We start from the raw sequence: 15386 nt of genomic DNA, 5'->3' as shown, positions 1-15386 counted from the left end.
TGCAGTATTAAAATTTGTGTAAATGCGGGGTATGTCAGTTTCGGCTCTTCAGGTGAAGGCCTGAACTTGACGGTACCCCTGCTAGGGCGACAATTAACTAATGGCAAATTCGCGGGCGTTAGGTGACTGACATACTAGTACAATATCTGTTGTATGTTGTATGTTTTTTTTTCTTTTTCTTTTTCTTTTTGCTTCTTTTTTGCATTAAAGAATTCCTCCTCCTACCACTCCAGCCACCTAATGGCGGACGATAGGCCTTCGGGCTACCTTTTTGCCGACAGATGACAGCAGCGGAGGTATTAAACCATTTCAACTTCCTCCTCCCTCAAGAACGAGGCAACTCCGAGTTCCCCAGACACCACAATCGACTGCCCACCGTGATGCCCATCCCCAATAAATCAGTAAATATTGGGGATTATTCGTGATGCACCAATTGCATCGCTTCGATACTTCAACAAAGGGGAGAAGAAACAAAGAATTTTAATGGAATGGATTGAAAGAACGGGCTGGCTTTAACCTCCAGTCAGGGCATTCTGCAGGCCATTTGAGGTGCAGCTATAATTAGCCTATTCCCCCGGATACTCGCGATGATTGGTGCAGAGGGGGTGTTGATTGTTTGAATAAAGCCGGTGGGTCCGAATGGCAGCCAATCCGCAGCCGCAGCGACCAGCTGCAGCGAACCGGGCGCCAACTGCAACAGCGAACGGGCTTTGTTGTGCGCGCGCGCGTCATAAAGAGCTATTCCTGTGAATCTATTTGCAGCAAGACTTGTTGTTTCGCAAAGCGCCCTGATGGGGGGTCAGTCTTTGTTTTTCAAATTCTGGCTTGGGCCCAGGCCCAGTCGGCCACAGTCCTTTATATTGCATTCTATTACTACTTTACTACTTCACTACTTCATAAGGACTGTCCTGGCGCCTCGTATTTGTTCGTCCTTTTTTTGCTCATTTTTCATTTTTTCATTTGTTGCGGCCGTGTGGGATTGTTAGGCTGCACTTCACTTTCATTCACTTTTTTATTGACTTGATTTGATTTGATTTGCCTGGAGTTGGCCATGCAATACTCTCGTTGATTCTCTCTTCTTCCATTCACTTCACTCTTCCTCCTCGATCATGATCTCGGTCTATCATTTGGATTGATCCAGGTTTATATCTCTCTCTTTCTCTCTCCTCCGCTCTTCTTCTATACTATCTTTCACCCTGCGATGCGCCTCGCCCGTATTGCTGTCTTCACCACGCTGGCGTGGTCATGTTCCTGCTCGGCCGGTCCGATTCTTCGCTCTTTTGCTTCGACGCTGGGGTTTGTATCTTCCCAGCATGACTTCTCACTTCCTCTAGCTTCGGTGGAGGAATCACGACCACAATCCTCTGTGGTGGTTCGACGGGACATCACAGTCATCCCCGTTCCAGCTCCTTCAGGTTACCCTGGTTATACGGAACCTGCTACGACTGCCTTGACTACATCTTCAGAAGAAAGTACTACTAGTACTACTAGTACTACTTCATCAACTTTGGGTATGTTCCCACTGGTTCCGCTTCGGCAAACCTTTCGACCAAACCTTCACCCGTCACTACATCGTCAGAGACCGTATCTTTAAGCGTGGGAGGCTCATCTTCATCTTCATCAGAAATCTCAACCACTTCATCTTCGACGCCCATATTGGAAACGACCATTTCCTCAAGCAGCGATACGGTATCGTCTGCCATTTCAACCACAGATTATTCGACGCCTACATCGGGAACGGCTACAACCTCGAGTACTGTGCGGACGACATCTTCACAGTCACCATCGCCAACGACAACGTCTTCACAGTCCCCACTGCCGTCGGCGAGCTCGACATCTTCCAGCAGTGCAGGAGTGTTATCCTCCACGTTCTCGTCCACCTTCCCGGATATTGTATACCCATCATCAACCGAGGTCGAATCTTCCGAAACCCCCTCCACATCGCCGTTAGTGTCGTCTTCGGCTATACCTAGTGCTGTGACTCCCTCATATACACCTATGTCGGTGTCTAACGGGCTATCTTCGACTCCCTCTTCAACCTCATCATCTCTCCAAGGGTCTTCGTTTTATCCAGATTCGCCTAATTCTAGTTCGGATCTTTCAAGGAAACCTTCGACTACATCTGTGCATTCTATTTCTCCAGTTACTTCAGCTCTGACTACTTCTGCTACACCATTACGTACAACTTCAAGTTTTCTGCCGATTTCAGAATCACTATCCAAGACTCTCTCTTCTTCCTTATCTTCCTCCTCTCCCTCTTCTACATATGTTTCTTCTCGTTTGTCTTCAACCTCTTCCTCGCGCTTTGCGTTCACTTCGCCGGCGGTTAATACATCGACATCTACTGCTACCAAACTTTCTTCTTCGCCCAAGACCATCGTCGCCTCGACAACTGAACAAGAAGCTCCATATGTTTCAATTGCCCCCGTTCATCTGACAATTTACCCTCATTCTTCCACGTTCCGAGGCGTGGGATCAATCCATCCGCTGGTAACCTCTACAACCCCGGAATCCATGGAATCCGGGTCGGCGCAGACGGATTCTGCAACTCTCCAGACAACAGTTGCTTCATCGACAGCGTCGAGTACTATGAGCAGCATTTCTCCAGCTGGAGAATTGACCAGTTCAAGCCTTGGGGTGGTTACTTCTCTTGCCCCCAGTACAATTGAAACTTCCAGCACACCCGCTGGCGCAAAATCTACATTGAGCTCGAGACCAACTCCCGATACAAGCGAGATGTCGCCTATTACATCCTCCGCTACTCCGACCCCGGAACAAGGTGCAGTCACCATTCAAGCTACTCGCACTACCGAGGACACTATCACCGTCCCTGGTACGACTGCGACGGTGACTCGTACTCCGACCCGGGATGAAGATACGGTCACCGTCCAGGCCACCCGCACGACCGAAGATACTCTTACTGTACCAGGAACTACGGCGACAATCACTCCGACTCCGGCTCCGAATTTGACCCCAGAAGAGGATACACTCACAGTTCATTCCACGCGAACCACAGAGAATACCGTGACAGTGCCCGGTACCACGGCGACAGTGACCCGCACTCCAGCCCCAACGTCAGAGCAAGTGGAGACAATCACCATCAAATCAACAAAGACAGAAGAGCAGACGCTCATTATTCCGGGATCAACAATAACCGTAACGGCAGAGGAAAGCACTTCATCATCGCCGGAGCCAAGGAAAGCGACCGTCATGCCCGAGTCTTCGTCTTCGTCTTTAGCTTCATCTTCATCTTCATCTATCGACTCCTCTCTTTCCAAATCCACGTCCACCAGCAACAGCGACCCCTTGTCTATGAATACATACACACCTCCAGAAACAGTGACAGTGACAGCCGACGCGGTGACAGTAACCGTCAACCCTGCCACCGAGACTACTCCAACTATCACAATAACACCAACCATCACCGTTATAGGATCACCCGCCGCCCAAACCCAGAAGATCGTCCAGGCAGCTTCAAATGCCAAGTTGGGCTTGAGTTTGAGCTCGAGCTCGAGCGAAGTTGATAATGATATCGGTATTAAGTCTGTTGTTCCCATGCCAGCGCCATACACTGTGACTGTTACTGCGCACTGATCGTTAACGCTAAGAAAATGGGTCGGGGTCCGATGGTTTTGTGTGACATTATTTTTCTTTTCTCTTCTTCTTGCAAAGCTGTTCTCTGGATACCATTGATTTAATACTATCGAATAAAAACCTGCAAAAAATGACCAAGTTCTGAGTCCGAAGCATGCTTCCTACCCTGCCTGATAAAGATGGCTTTTGTATTAGTTATGTCTTGTTTTACCTTCGAGCAATCGTCCAATACTACTAGGTACCTACTAGTACTATTATTAGTACCTATACATTCTATACAAGCAAGTTTCTGAATAAGTGCACAAGTCGTAGTTTGTAGCTCTTAGTAGATACCTATCGGTGGGCCATGATCCCTCAATGTGAGAATGTAAGCCTTCAAGTAAGAAAAGAGAATCCATCCGTCATCACTGTAAACGTATTAAATATTTGAAAATTAGATAGTACATTTCACGACCTAGATAATCCAATCCCTAGATAAAAAGATTTACAACTCCGACAAAACACCCCCAGCCTCAGCAAATTTCTGCTGATACTCCTTCAAACTCGCCCACTGACTCAACTCCTCCTGATCACGCTCGTAGTCACTAAGATAACTCATAGCCCGCCCATTTGCGCGCGGGCTCACGCCCTCAATCACGCTGCCGGGATCCGTTGCCGCGGATGAGTAGCCTTCGAGTCGGATAAGGGTGTCGATGAAGGCGTGGAGGTAGGATTCTGCTTCTGCGGGTGTGAGTATTGGGACATCGGTTGAGGTTGAATTGAGTTGGTGGTTTTCTCGTGCGGGTTCGGTGTGTGGATTTTCGGGTGGGATGGCTGAATTTGAATCTGGATCTTGGGTCGTTGGTTTTGGGTAGTATGGCATGTTGAGGAGGGTGGAGGCTATTTGGCGAATTTTTCCTGTCTGTGCTTATTGTTAGTTCATTGAAATTGAAAACTTGGGGTGATTAGAGTTATCGTACGATGCTGGCACCATTTGGTTCCATGTTGACTTCGTTGACGGTCCGTAGAAGCACGAAGAGGTCTTTGATGACGAGTTTCCGCTCTTCCGCCATCATTTGGCCGATATGATCTGTTTGCGCCTGTATTGATATCTGAGCAGCTGAATCTGACGAAGCTCCAGGCCTCTCAGCTGATGTTGTTTCTGCAGACCCCTCGAACTTCGTATTGAAATGCGGCATGCCGGTGTCTCGGATCGAAGGTCTTGCTAGATTGCCATACTTCGCGTATGTCTCGAACAGGTTCCAATATTTCTCAACCAGCCATGACCTGGTGCATAGCTGGCTGGCGTAAATATTCGCCTTCTGAATTTCATACTGGATTGCGCGTCGTTCTTGGTGGATGTGGTCCACTGGATAATTGAACACTGAGCCGACTCCGTCGTGCCCGGCTAATCCACTAGCTGAGGCTCGTTTGGGATGGAAGAGTGATAGTTGAACTGGAACTTTGAGTAGAGCAGACTTAACCGTTTGAAGACACCCCCATAATGATGAGCGTTGGTGTTCCCAGTCGAATATTTGACCACTGCCGAATGCCGTCTCCCAGGCAAGGAGAGAGTTGTATGAGCCATAGACACGGACATTGGCATTGAATCCGACCATTATTGACACACGGTCAGCGGGTTGGGGGTTTATATGAGTTGGAAATAGAAACTCGTCATCAACCTCAAGCGGATATGGTGGATATCGATCAGCTGGGGTTTCTGGTGGGACGTGCATCTTGATATCAGATGATCCAAGTTGGAGCAGGCTTTGATACCCCACTAACGAAACATAGAAGAGTCGCCGCCCAAGTTCTTGAGAGATCAAATCTACGGGTTTGTTATCCGTAAGATGCTGTGTTTGCTGATCTTGTGAGATTGCCGACACCGTTGACATTGGGCTGGTAGCGTTCATTGCTGCCATGGTAGGAGCAGGCGTAGGGGCGCGGCAAAGATCGTAAACCTGCAACATAGTGCGACATTCCGCCAGGTAGATACGACAGCGGCGCATACTGTAAATGTAGCCGGCACAAACACCCAGGAAATAGCTGATGGCTGCATCGTAAACAGTCGCATTTCGATCAAGATAGCCAACTCCTCGAGCTTGAATAGCAACGTCATGGCATCGCTTGACAAGCGCAATCGAATTTGGAAAGGCGGAACGTTCCGCCTCCGTATTCAGGCGCAATTTTGGCCGCCGGGGAAGGAGGCGACTAGAAACCCGATCATGGAAGCTAGAAGAGCCAGAAAGGTACCGCTAGAGGCATCCTCCCGGCGCTCAAAAGCCGCACGGAACGTGGGCTCGTGAGGGATCGGGACTAGAGGATGGATGTATGTGAAGAAATCATCAAGGAGAAGTTGCACCGTGTGGAGAGAGCAGATGGATTCTGCTGAGATAGAAGCTGAAGAAGCAGGCCCCGAGAATACAGGCGTGGGCAGAGCTGCCGGTGCCGGCGTAGGCGTAGATGCAGGTTGAGTCTGCGGTGTGCTCGCTAGCGGATAGTCGGATAGACTTGTCGGCGATGCAACCGTCTCCAGCTTCTGCTTCTTCAGCGCCTCGGCATGGCGGTTAGGAGGTCCCCGGCGCCTACTCGGCCTTTCATATGTGCATGGAATATCCAAAGTAGCACATGACCGACATGGTGGACCAGCAGTATCACACTTGAAAAGGAGATCAGCAACTGGACGAGGCAGGGTTTGACGGGTGCAAAACGAACCTTCACTTTCCGGATGCTGCAGGCATCGCAGGCCTTGCGGAGCCTTGTTTTTGGGTCCATTTGTGAGCTATATACTCAAGCAAAGCGCTCATATTCTGTACACTCAGACCATGGTCATGACACTTAGAGTGGTGAGATCAGTTGAGGTAAAAGTCCCGTACATCCACGCGTTGCGGGGGACCCTGGATTGACCCACTCGCTCGCAGGAGTTATGTGGGATTTCGGGCCGATGGTCCCCAAACTTATGTGAGAGGATTCTCTCCACAAATTGCCGGGCAGCCGGATGCAAGCTTTCTCTGCGAAGATTAGCAGAACTCGGCCAGGTACACAGAGCCTCGGCCAGAAGCGGTCAGTCGACTGGGCAATGTCGACCTGGGCGGGTGAATGTCGTGTGGGATGGCCGAAATGACTTCAGAGCCAATCTGCAATGGCCTGAATAATAGTTCCAGTTTGCCCAATTTACCCTGCAGGATATCAAGATCAATCGCAGAGTGAAACAACGGAGAGTCGCAGTCGCAGTCGCTGGCCAGTCTTGCCTCGGGAAAAGTCACGTGCAGCACGTAATCCCTCCGGAGGGTTCGAGGGTTCGAGGGTTCGAGGGTTCAATTAAAGACTAAAGTTCAAGTTGGTTTCAATACGAGAGGACCATTCGCAGGACCATTTTAAGGGATCGACCAATACTTGGTTACCCACTTTTTATACTACAATTAAATTTCAAGGGGTGGCGCGACAGGAGATGCCGGAAAGGTGTCTGGATTGGTAGAATAAAATATGCACGCTCCGCGTAAAATTAGACATTATGCCGTATAATCATCATGATAGCTGTCACCTAGTCGCCTTGGTCGCTGTTCTGCAAGCTGCCGCTTAGTCTCGAGATCCGACGCCCACAATGCAGCACCGGCTGCTGTAGTCATCAGAAAGAACATCGAAAAGGGTGGGATCAACTGCAGGAGCAGAGCAACCGTTCCAAACCTATGATATAATGGTTAGGTCAGGGTTTGAGGGGTTCCAGATCAGTGGAAGGTGACGAACGTAGTATATTGGAGCTGGCGCCTGCTGATACTCTCTTTTCGTTGCTGCTTGGAATAGTCCAGTAGCTGGTAATAACGCCAGTGATGGAAGGGTCCTCCCCGGTAGCCGGTCAACACGAGGAACATGGGAGTTCCGGCCACGGGGATGAAGTTGAGTGGGAGTAATAGGATGAACTCGAGGATCTGTCGGAGAGAGAACGGCGCATAGACGGCGCTGGTGGTCGGTGTACCGAGTCGACTCGTTGGGTCGTCGGCCTCGGGGTAGATGACGCGGGAGGCTAGGACAAGCTCTTCCTGGCCCTCATTGACGAGAACTGAATCAAATATATCGACGAGAGTCTCATCAACGAAGAACGCTTCGAACAAGGCGGCGACAATCGCGGCACCTTCGCCGAGCACCAAGAATGCACCATTGATCCAGGCTCCAGCACCCTGGAAGATGGACAAAAATGCAACTTGAGGGAGATATGTGAAGAAGAAGAGTAGGAAGTAAACGAAGCTCGACAGGAGGACGATTGGGACTAGGCGAGCCTTGAATAAGGGCCAAAGGAAACGGTGGGTTGCGAAGTAATGGATACCCTGGGACAAGTTAGTTGAGATGGAACAGAACAGAACAGTAATTGTAATGTGAGCCTACCCGGATGGGATATAACCAGGCCGACCTGGTGTGGTCGAAGATGCGAGGCATCTTGGAGAGTTCCCAGTAGGTTGTGGAGGTGAGTGGAGGGCAGAGTTGGTCCTGCCGGATGCCTGGAAATGTTCAAGGAAGCTCCGCAGTTTCCACTTTCGGAGCTCCACTTATCGATAGCAAGTCACGTGCTTCCCACTATTAAACCCGAAATTTTTTGCAACGCGCGGGCCCTTTTCTTTTCTTCTTCAAAACTGAATTCCTCCCTTATTCACTCAGGAAACCACATCTCTCAATGGGTTCTTAGAGGGGAAATGGGAGGAAAGAACGATTCTGCTGGCTTACCCCAAACTCTTCTTTGTGACGTGGAGCGTTTGGAAATATTTTTCAGCGGTACATTCCTTTTTCATCCCTTTCGGGGCGTTTATGAAGGCTTCGACTATCTGCGTCCCTGAATCTCCTGGACGATCTGTTCCAAACTGTGTACAATCGCCGACGGCCGTAGCCCTGGTGCCACCGCATCCTGCCATCCCCTATTTGCTCGATCAACCCAGATCGCCTGCATCCCGACACTCCGCGCCCCGACAATATCGAACGGGTTACCGCTGATGAGCCACATTTGGTCCATCTGTGATTCCTGTTTGCTCATTTTGCGGGCCAGATGATGATAACTCGCGGGCGATGGCTTGTAGCGTTGGATATCGTCGACGGTGATGAGATCTTGGAATACGCTGGCGTGTGTCGAGAGGTCTTTCGATCGCAGGACAGAATTGGAGACCATGGTCTTGGATCCGTTGGAGAACACCACGGGTTGAATTCTCGCATCGGCTGATAGTCGAATAAGAGCAGGATTGACGTCGGGGAAAGTAGATAAATGGTCGTAGGCCTCCATTAACGCGGCGATGTTGCTGTCGCTCAACTGCTCGCCGTGCTCGGCCAGAGCATGAACCAGAGCATTCTTCGTAACGATCGAGAAATCCTCGTAGCGTTCTGCTCATGGTTAATAGCCGTCTCCGAATGCCAGGTGCCAGTTGCCTACCCATGCTGTTGAGTCTCCATGTATACTCCAGCTGATAGCGTCTCCAGAGAGCGGAGACAGCCTCTGCTTTGGGACCGACATGCTTCTCTAGCTGCTTCGCAATGGATTCTGTAGACAGCAGCGTACCGTACAAGTCGAAAGCCACGATTATTTTGTCTGCCATGGTAAATGGTGTTGGTCAATTTGAACAAGCTGGGTGAAGGTCTAGCTAGGTCGAGGGATGCGGATGATGTCAAGCGTCCGTGACGCGGGGTAGAACCTCCACCCCCAACCATCTGCCCAATCCCAATCGCGCACAAAATAAGCCCAGGGAACACATTCCAGGCACAATGGGAGAGTTACATGCCCAATGACCTCCGATGATAACTACACCATCTTCCGAGAGTGTCTCTCGAGCGCCATCGTCGCCCGTTCCGAAGGGCAGCCAAAGACCTCCAAACGGCGGGGCAAAGCAAAACGCAATGGACGCAAAGACGTGACCAGCACAGAAGTCGTCATAAATAAGAATGAACGAGCGGATCCGGAAGAACTGGCTGAGTTTATTGACGTACTGATCAATTCAACACAACAACTCCCACAACTGCAAAGCTAATACCATCCGTCTCCAGTTTATAGCCAGTGAAACTTTTACGACATTCCCAGACGATCTCAAAACACTCTCCTACTCCGCAATCCAGAACGATGCAGTTTTGAAAGCTCGCTACGTCCCAGAAGACCAAGATATCCCAATGAATCGCACTGTTCTGGACAATCTTTGCTCCCCGATCCCGGTCGAGGTAATAGACACCCTCTCGGTATACGGCCTCATCCCGGACGCAAATGATCTACCAGAATTTATATCACCCGTGCTGAGCGAGTACATTTCAAGCGTGACGACTGGGCCTCCCGCGTGGGCGAATACACGAACAGATGCGTGTGAGATTTGCGAGCGCGACTGGATCCCACTGTCTTATCATCATCTTATCCCGCGCGGTGTGCACGCAAAGGTCATGAAGAGGGGGTGGCATGAGGAGTGGATTTTGAATAGTGTTGCGTGGCTTTGCCGGGCTTGTCATAGTTTTGTGCACCGCATGGCTAGTAATGAGGAATTGGCGAGGGAGTGGTTTACCGTTGACAGGATTTTGGAGAGAGAGGATGTACAGGACTGGGCTAGGTGGGTTGGTAGAGTTCGGTGGAAGGCAAAATAGGTATTTTCCGAACTGTCCATACCCTAAACCACGCCCATGAAAGCTAGTTTCGCAACATACTGGATGCCAAAATGCCACAGCTCTTTGTAATAAGCTCGAAAAATCCAAATTTGAGATCACCGGGCCCAAGAGTGTACCTTACGCTAGTACTTCGGAATCCGGATCATGTAGAATACATTTTTAAATGGATATAAAGACTATAAACTGATAAAAATGGCAAGAAGCTGGTATCTCGGGAAGCCAAGCGGCTTTAAACATATTGCTGAACGCTCAAGATAACCTAACGTACGACCATGGACCTGGAAGAGAAGGAGGGTCTCGAGTTCGCCGTTAATGGTTCCAGGGACGAGAATAACAACCTCAAATTCAAGATTAGGGGATGGAATACGCGATGTCTGAGCTACGTTACTAGCATCAAGCATTTCGGCAATCGGCATTCAATTGACACAGAACTTGAAGCTTTCATCATTATGTTTTACAGTAGTGCCAGTGCGAGACTAGTACTAGTATGACTGTTGTTGATAGATATAATATCGCAATGCGAAGAAAGGAACCTTGAATTTTCTTGATTTAGGATTAGAGCGATGTATTGTCCTATTAACAAGTGTGCCTTTTTATATCCATTGATGATTACAAACAAACTCCACCAGATGCAGACACGAAAAGCAGAATATAGTACAAAAATATAAATACATGCACACGTCCACAACATCTAAAAACGAAGATTCTTAGAGATAACGCTTTTCAAAGATCTCTTCATAGCATTGGACATGATCGCCAACCGCGAAGTCAGTCCAGCCCTCGAATCCAATACCGCACTCAGTATCTTTGCGCATTTCGGTGACATCCTTCTTGACGTTCTTGAGGGAGTTCATGGTACCTGGGAGATGTTAGTAGGAAACTTTGAAGCGTAGCTTTGCGGGTATATCTTACCGTCGAAGATGGTTTCATCGTTACGGGTCACTCGGACCTTCCGCGATTTCTGAACCATACCGTTACGAACACGGCATCCCGCGATCGCAATCTTCTCGCGACCCTTGAGGGTGATCTCGAAGATCTGTCCGATCTCGGCTTCACCAGTCACACGCTGGGTGACTGTTGGCTGAAGATGCTCGCTGAGGTTGGCTTTCACGTCGTCGATGAGCTTATAGATGATGTTGTGGTCCATGATTCGGACTCCCTCCATCTCAGCCATACGCATCAAATTATTGTCGATGGGCATGTTGAAGGAGACTACGATACCATTGGCGCTGGCAGCGTGTTCGATATCGAACTCTCCCACGGGACCAACTCCAGAGCGGATCACGTTGGCGTAGATCTCATTGTTTCCGATGGCGGCAATCGAGTTCAGAACTGCCTCGGCGGAGCCGTCGACGTCAGCCTTGATGATGAAGTTTACTGGCTTAGGGCCAGTGGGCTCTGCCGTTTTGGTAGCTGCCTCGTCAGAATCCATATCCTCAAGTCTGCGTTTGTCAAGAGCCTCTCGTCGGGCAACGTTGATGGCTTCCATGTCTTCGCCCAGCTTCTTGTTGTCGGAGCGATCCTGGCGGTACTCCACGACCTCCTTGGCTCTTTGTTCAGTGGGGGCTTGGAGAATCTCGGTGCCAGCCGCTGGCTGATCTCTCCAGCCATCAATCTCAACAGGCATGCCGGGGGTGGCTTCTTCAATGGCAAGGCCGGCTTCATTGCGAAGTGTACGGACACGAGCCCACGTTTCACCGGCAACAATAACATCACCAGTGCGCAGGGTACCACGACGGATAAGAGCAGATGCCACACGGCCATAGCTTTTGGTGGTCGCTTCGAGAACCCAACCCTCTGCATTGCCTGCAGTATCGGCACGGTGGTCGAGCATCTCGGACAAGGCGCCGATCGCCTCCTCCAATTCAATCATTCCTTCGCCAGTCTTACCACTCACTCCAATGGCCTGAACATCACCACCGTAGTCTTCCACGTGGACACCGTGAATAGAAAGATCCTGCTTGACTCGGTCGGGGTCGCGACCCTCCTTGTCAATCTTACTCATTGCGACAATGATTGGAACATTAGCTTGGGTTGCGTGCTTGATAGCCTCGATGGTCTGCGGCTTGACACTATCATCGGCGGCCACAACAAGGACGACAATATCGGTAACATCGGCACCACGGCGGCGCATTTCCAAGAACGCAGAATGACCAGGAGTGTCGAGGAAGGTGATCGTTTTTCCCGAAGGCATTGGCACCGAGAAGGCACCAATGTGCTGGGTGATACCACCGTGTTCAGTGGCCGCGACTGATGACTTACGCAACCAGTCCAGGATAGTAGTCTTTCCGTGATCGACATGACCCATAATGGTGACAACAGGGGGGGCGTGACGGGAGCAAAGAGGGATCTTCTGGCACCGGTGCAGCCTGAAGGTCGGGGTTCTCTGTATCAAAAAGAGCCTCGAAGTTATACTCTGCGGCCACTAAGCCAGCAGTCTCCGCGTCCAAAACATGGTTGTACATGACATCTTCAAAGCCCATTTCTTCCATCCGCTGCACGAATAGATTGGGGCGTACACCAACGACGTCGGCCAAGTTGCTGACGCTGATGAACTCGGGGAGGTAGATGGGCGTGGGAGCTGCTTCGACCTTTGCAGATCTCCCCTTCTTCTTGTCTGCCTTGGCCTTCTTGAGCCGCTTGCGTTCATCGCGAAGTCGTTCATGCTCTTCTGGGTCAAAATCGTCTCCCTCGGACTGGGACGGTCGTTGACCTTTGCGTCCGGGCTTCTTGGATGAGGCCGCTTGCTCTAGGGCTTCCTTGGCTTCCAGCTTCTCCAAAGCAGACATATCCCAGTTCCACTGATCCTCCTTTGCCTTTAATCTCTCCTCCTTCCTTTTTTGTCTTTCCAGCTTCGCCTCTGCCTCTGATACAGCATCAAGCGGTTGTTGTTGTTCCTTTTCGTCGGCCTTCGATTCCTCTAGCTCATCCTTCAGTCCCCGGTACTTCATGGTCGTTGCATCCGGAGAAGTGTCTTTGCCAAACCCTTTCCGGCCAGTGGGTGCTCTGTCCTTCCAAAAAGTCTGCGGTTCGCGTCGGCGGGCGACATCCGGTCGAGGAGCACTGCAGAATGGACAAGCGACATGCTTAGCAAAGACATGACCATTACATGACTTGCACGTCCAATCGTTGTCTCTCCTCTCTTGTGTTTGTCTTTGGTTTCGGGGGAACTGTCCATTCTGCTCACGCTCATGTCGCTCGCGAACACGATCTCGTCGGAATGAGGTCGGCTTGTCGTGGGATCTGAGTGAGTGGTCACCTGGGCCATTCCTTGTAGCCCCCGGATGCCTCTCAAATGGCCTTCGTTCTCGAGATTGGTGTTTTGGTTGTTTTGGTTGTTCTGGTTTGGGAGGTGGTTGACTTGCAGCTTTGAGGGAATCGCGTAACGACTGCTCAGCGGCACTCAACCCCGTCGGTTTACTTACTAATTTCGGGCCCCATCGATTCCCAAACTTGGGAGCTGGAGCCGATGAGCTCGAAGCAGTTCCATCTCCATCGCCAGAGCCAGAACCAGCAGAATTCAATCGGATAGCGGACGATCGAAAGGACCGACTAACGAGGGCCGAGGAGGGGGTCGAATATAAATCGACTCGGCGCGGGAACTAGAAGGAGAAGGAAGGCAATCCGTCAGTATATCAGAGAGCAACCACTACCGGACTCAATCCAAGAGATGCAAGACTAGAGCTAGAACGTACCCGTAAAACCGTGCGCCTGTGCATACTTGCGCTGCTCATGTCCAGCTCCACCTTTTTTGCGGCTGTTTGGCAAGCAAGGCTTACGTAACTAGTTTCCCGACGGCAAACCCGTTTCCCTCGGCGCTGCCCACCAATCATCGTACGGATGGCGCCATCCCGATAAGCTGTCCCTGATAGTTGCCCTTCCATACTTATAAAGTCCGGAGCCAGAAGTCCGGGGTGCTTTCTTCCCTCTTCCTCACCCAGTGGATACCCCTGCACACAATACAATGGAGTCCCCGGCTTTCGACGATATTGAGAAGGGCGCCGATGCCCTGCGCACCGTTAAGGATCTGGCCGCGGGCGCTGCTGGTGGAATAGCTCAGGTTCTGCTGGGTATGTGTGTGACGAGGGGTCACAGGATACCTGATACCCTCTTCAATCCCCTCCTCCCAATTGATTGAAAGCAATTGCTAATACAACTTGTCTCTAGGTCAACCTTTCGGTTCGTGATCGCATTCTTCCCAATCGCCAGTCTCATTCGTCTCAATCGCACCCCGCTAACCCACCCCAGATATCGTCAAGGTGCGCCTGCAAACCACCACCCAATACTCCAGCGCCGCGGAGTGCGCCAAGCAGATCTTTAAGACCGAGGGCCCTGCTGCTTTCTACAAAGGAACTCTGACTCCTCTTATTGGTATCGGTGCCTGCGTAAGTCACAATTGCAACTCCAATGCCCCTCCTCTCCCCCCACCAACCACCAACCACCAACCACCGAGACTAACCGACTTTGTAGGTGAGTGTCCAGTTCGGTGCTTTCCACGAGGCCCGCCGTCGCCTGGAGGCCTTGAACCAGAAGAAGTACGCCGATGGTTCCCTCTCTTATCTCCAATACTACATGGCCGGTTCGTTCGCCGGTGTGACCAACTCCGTCCTGTCCGGTCCCATCGAGCACGTGCGTATCCGTCTGCAGGCCCAGCCTCACGGTGCCGGTCGTTTGTACGATGGCCCGATCGACTGCATTCGCAAACTCTCCTCGCACAATGGCGCTATGCGCGGTCTCTACCGCGGCCAGGCCGTCACCATCCTGCGTGAGGCCCAGGCCTACGGTTCTTGGTTCATGGCCTTCGAGTACATGATGAACCAGGATGCCAAGCGCAACAACATCAAACGTGAGGATATTTCCGCACTCAAGGTCGCCACCTACGGTGGTCTGGCTGGTGAGGCTCTCTGGTTGTCCAGCTACCCCTTCGATGTGATCAAGAGTAAGATGCAGACCGATGGATTCGGCGCCACCCAGAAGTACAGCAGCATGCGCGACTGCTTCGCTAAGACCTACGCTATCGAGGGACTGGGTGGTTTCTGGAAGGGCATTGCGCCCACCCTGCTGAGGGCTATGCCTGTCTCTGCCGGAACTTTCGTTGTGTATGTCTTGCCCCCAATCCATTCACCTTTTTCATTTACTGATAATTTTCATAGTGTCGAGCTCGCCATGAAGGCCCTTGCATAGACTTGTTC

The 15386-nt window shown here is 50.9% G+C and overlaps 6 protein-coding genes across 6 annotated transcripts; 2 read left to right on the top strand and 4 right to left on the bottom strand.

Annotated features, from left to right (window-relative positions):
• Positions 1–1715: 1715 nt before the first annotated feature.
• Positions 1716–6348, bottom strand: N7481_011009 (uncharacterized protein; the record flags this gene model as incomplete). Its single annotated transcript, XM_057270228.1, has 10 exons — positions 1716–2049; positions 2121–2131; positions 2184–2392; positions 2446–2497; positions 3024–3583; positions 3928–4001; positions 4083–4495; positions 4554–5674; positions 5827–6232; positions 6289–6348. The coding sequence occupies 10 exons, from the start codon at positions 6346–6348 to the stop codon at positions 1716–1718; spliced, it is 3240 nt and encodes a 1079-aa protein (XP_057117402.1).
• A 737-nt stretch (positions 6349–7085) lies between these two features.
• N7481_011008 (EI24 domain-containing protein) lies at positions 7086–8007 on the bottom strand (the record flags this gene model as incomplete). The annotated part of the gene is made up of 3 exons (XM_057270227.1): positions 7086–7260; positions 7321–7898; positions 7957–8007. The coding sequence occupies 3 exons, from the start codon at positions 8005–8007 to the stop codon at positions 7086–7088; spliced, it is 804 nt and encodes a 267-aa protein (XP_057117401.1).
• A 379-nt stretch (positions 8008–8386) lies between these two features.
• On the bottom strand, positions 8387–9149 carry N7481_011007 (haloacid dehalogenase, type II; the record flags this gene model as incomplete). Its single annotated transcript, XM_057270226.1, has 2 exons — positions 8387–8937; positions 8987–9149. 2 exons carry the CDS (start codon positions 9147–9149, stop codon positions 8387–8389), a joined length of 714 nt encoding a protein of 237 aa, XP_057117400.1.
• A 186-nt stretch (positions 9150–9335) lies between these two features.
• Positions 9336–10173, top strand: N7481_011006 (uncharacterized protein; the record flags this gene model as incomplete). The annotated part of the gene is made up of 2 exons (XM_057270225.1): positions 9336–9533; positions 9595–10173. The coding sequence occupies 2 exons, from the start codon at positions 9336–9338 to the stop codon at positions 10171–10173; spliced, it is 777 nt and encodes a 258-aa protein (XP_057117399.1).
• Positions 10174–10901: 728 nt separating this feature from the next.
• N7481_011005 (translation initiation factor 2) lies at positions 10902–13928 on the bottom strand (the record flags this gene model as incomplete). The annotated part of the gene is made up of 4 exons (XM_057270224.1): positions 10902–11053; positions 11107–12478; positions 12555–13796; positions 13890–13928. 4 exons carry the CDS (start codon positions 13926–13928, stop codon positions 10902–10904), a joined length of 2805 nt encoding a protein of 934 aa, XP_057117398.1.
• A 230-nt stretch (positions 13929–14158) lies between these two features.
• On the top strand, positions 14159–15378 carry N7481_011004 (uncharacterized protein; the record flags this gene model as incomplete). The annotated part of the gene is made up of 5 exons (XM_057270223.1): positions 14159–14264; positions 14362–14373; positions 14443–14579; positions 14665–15293; positions 15348–15378. 5 exons carry the CDS (start codon positions 14159–14161, stop codon positions 15376–15378), a joined length of 915 nt encoding a protein of 304 aa, XP_057117397.1.
• Positions 15379–15386: the final 8 nt, after the last annotated feature.

This window comes from Penicillium waksmanii (assembly GCF_028829765.1).
Source record: "Penicillium waksmanii strain IBT 27052 chromosome Unknown utg000009l:1.0-4314994.0:1.0-4318279.0, whole genome shotgun sequence".
In the NCBI taxonomy this organism is placed as follows: Eukaryota; Fungi; Ascomycota; class Eurotiomycetes; order Eurotiales; family Aspergillaceae; genus Penicillium; species Penicillium waksmanii.
This window is presented reverse-complemented; position numbering and strand designations above follow the sequence as displayed.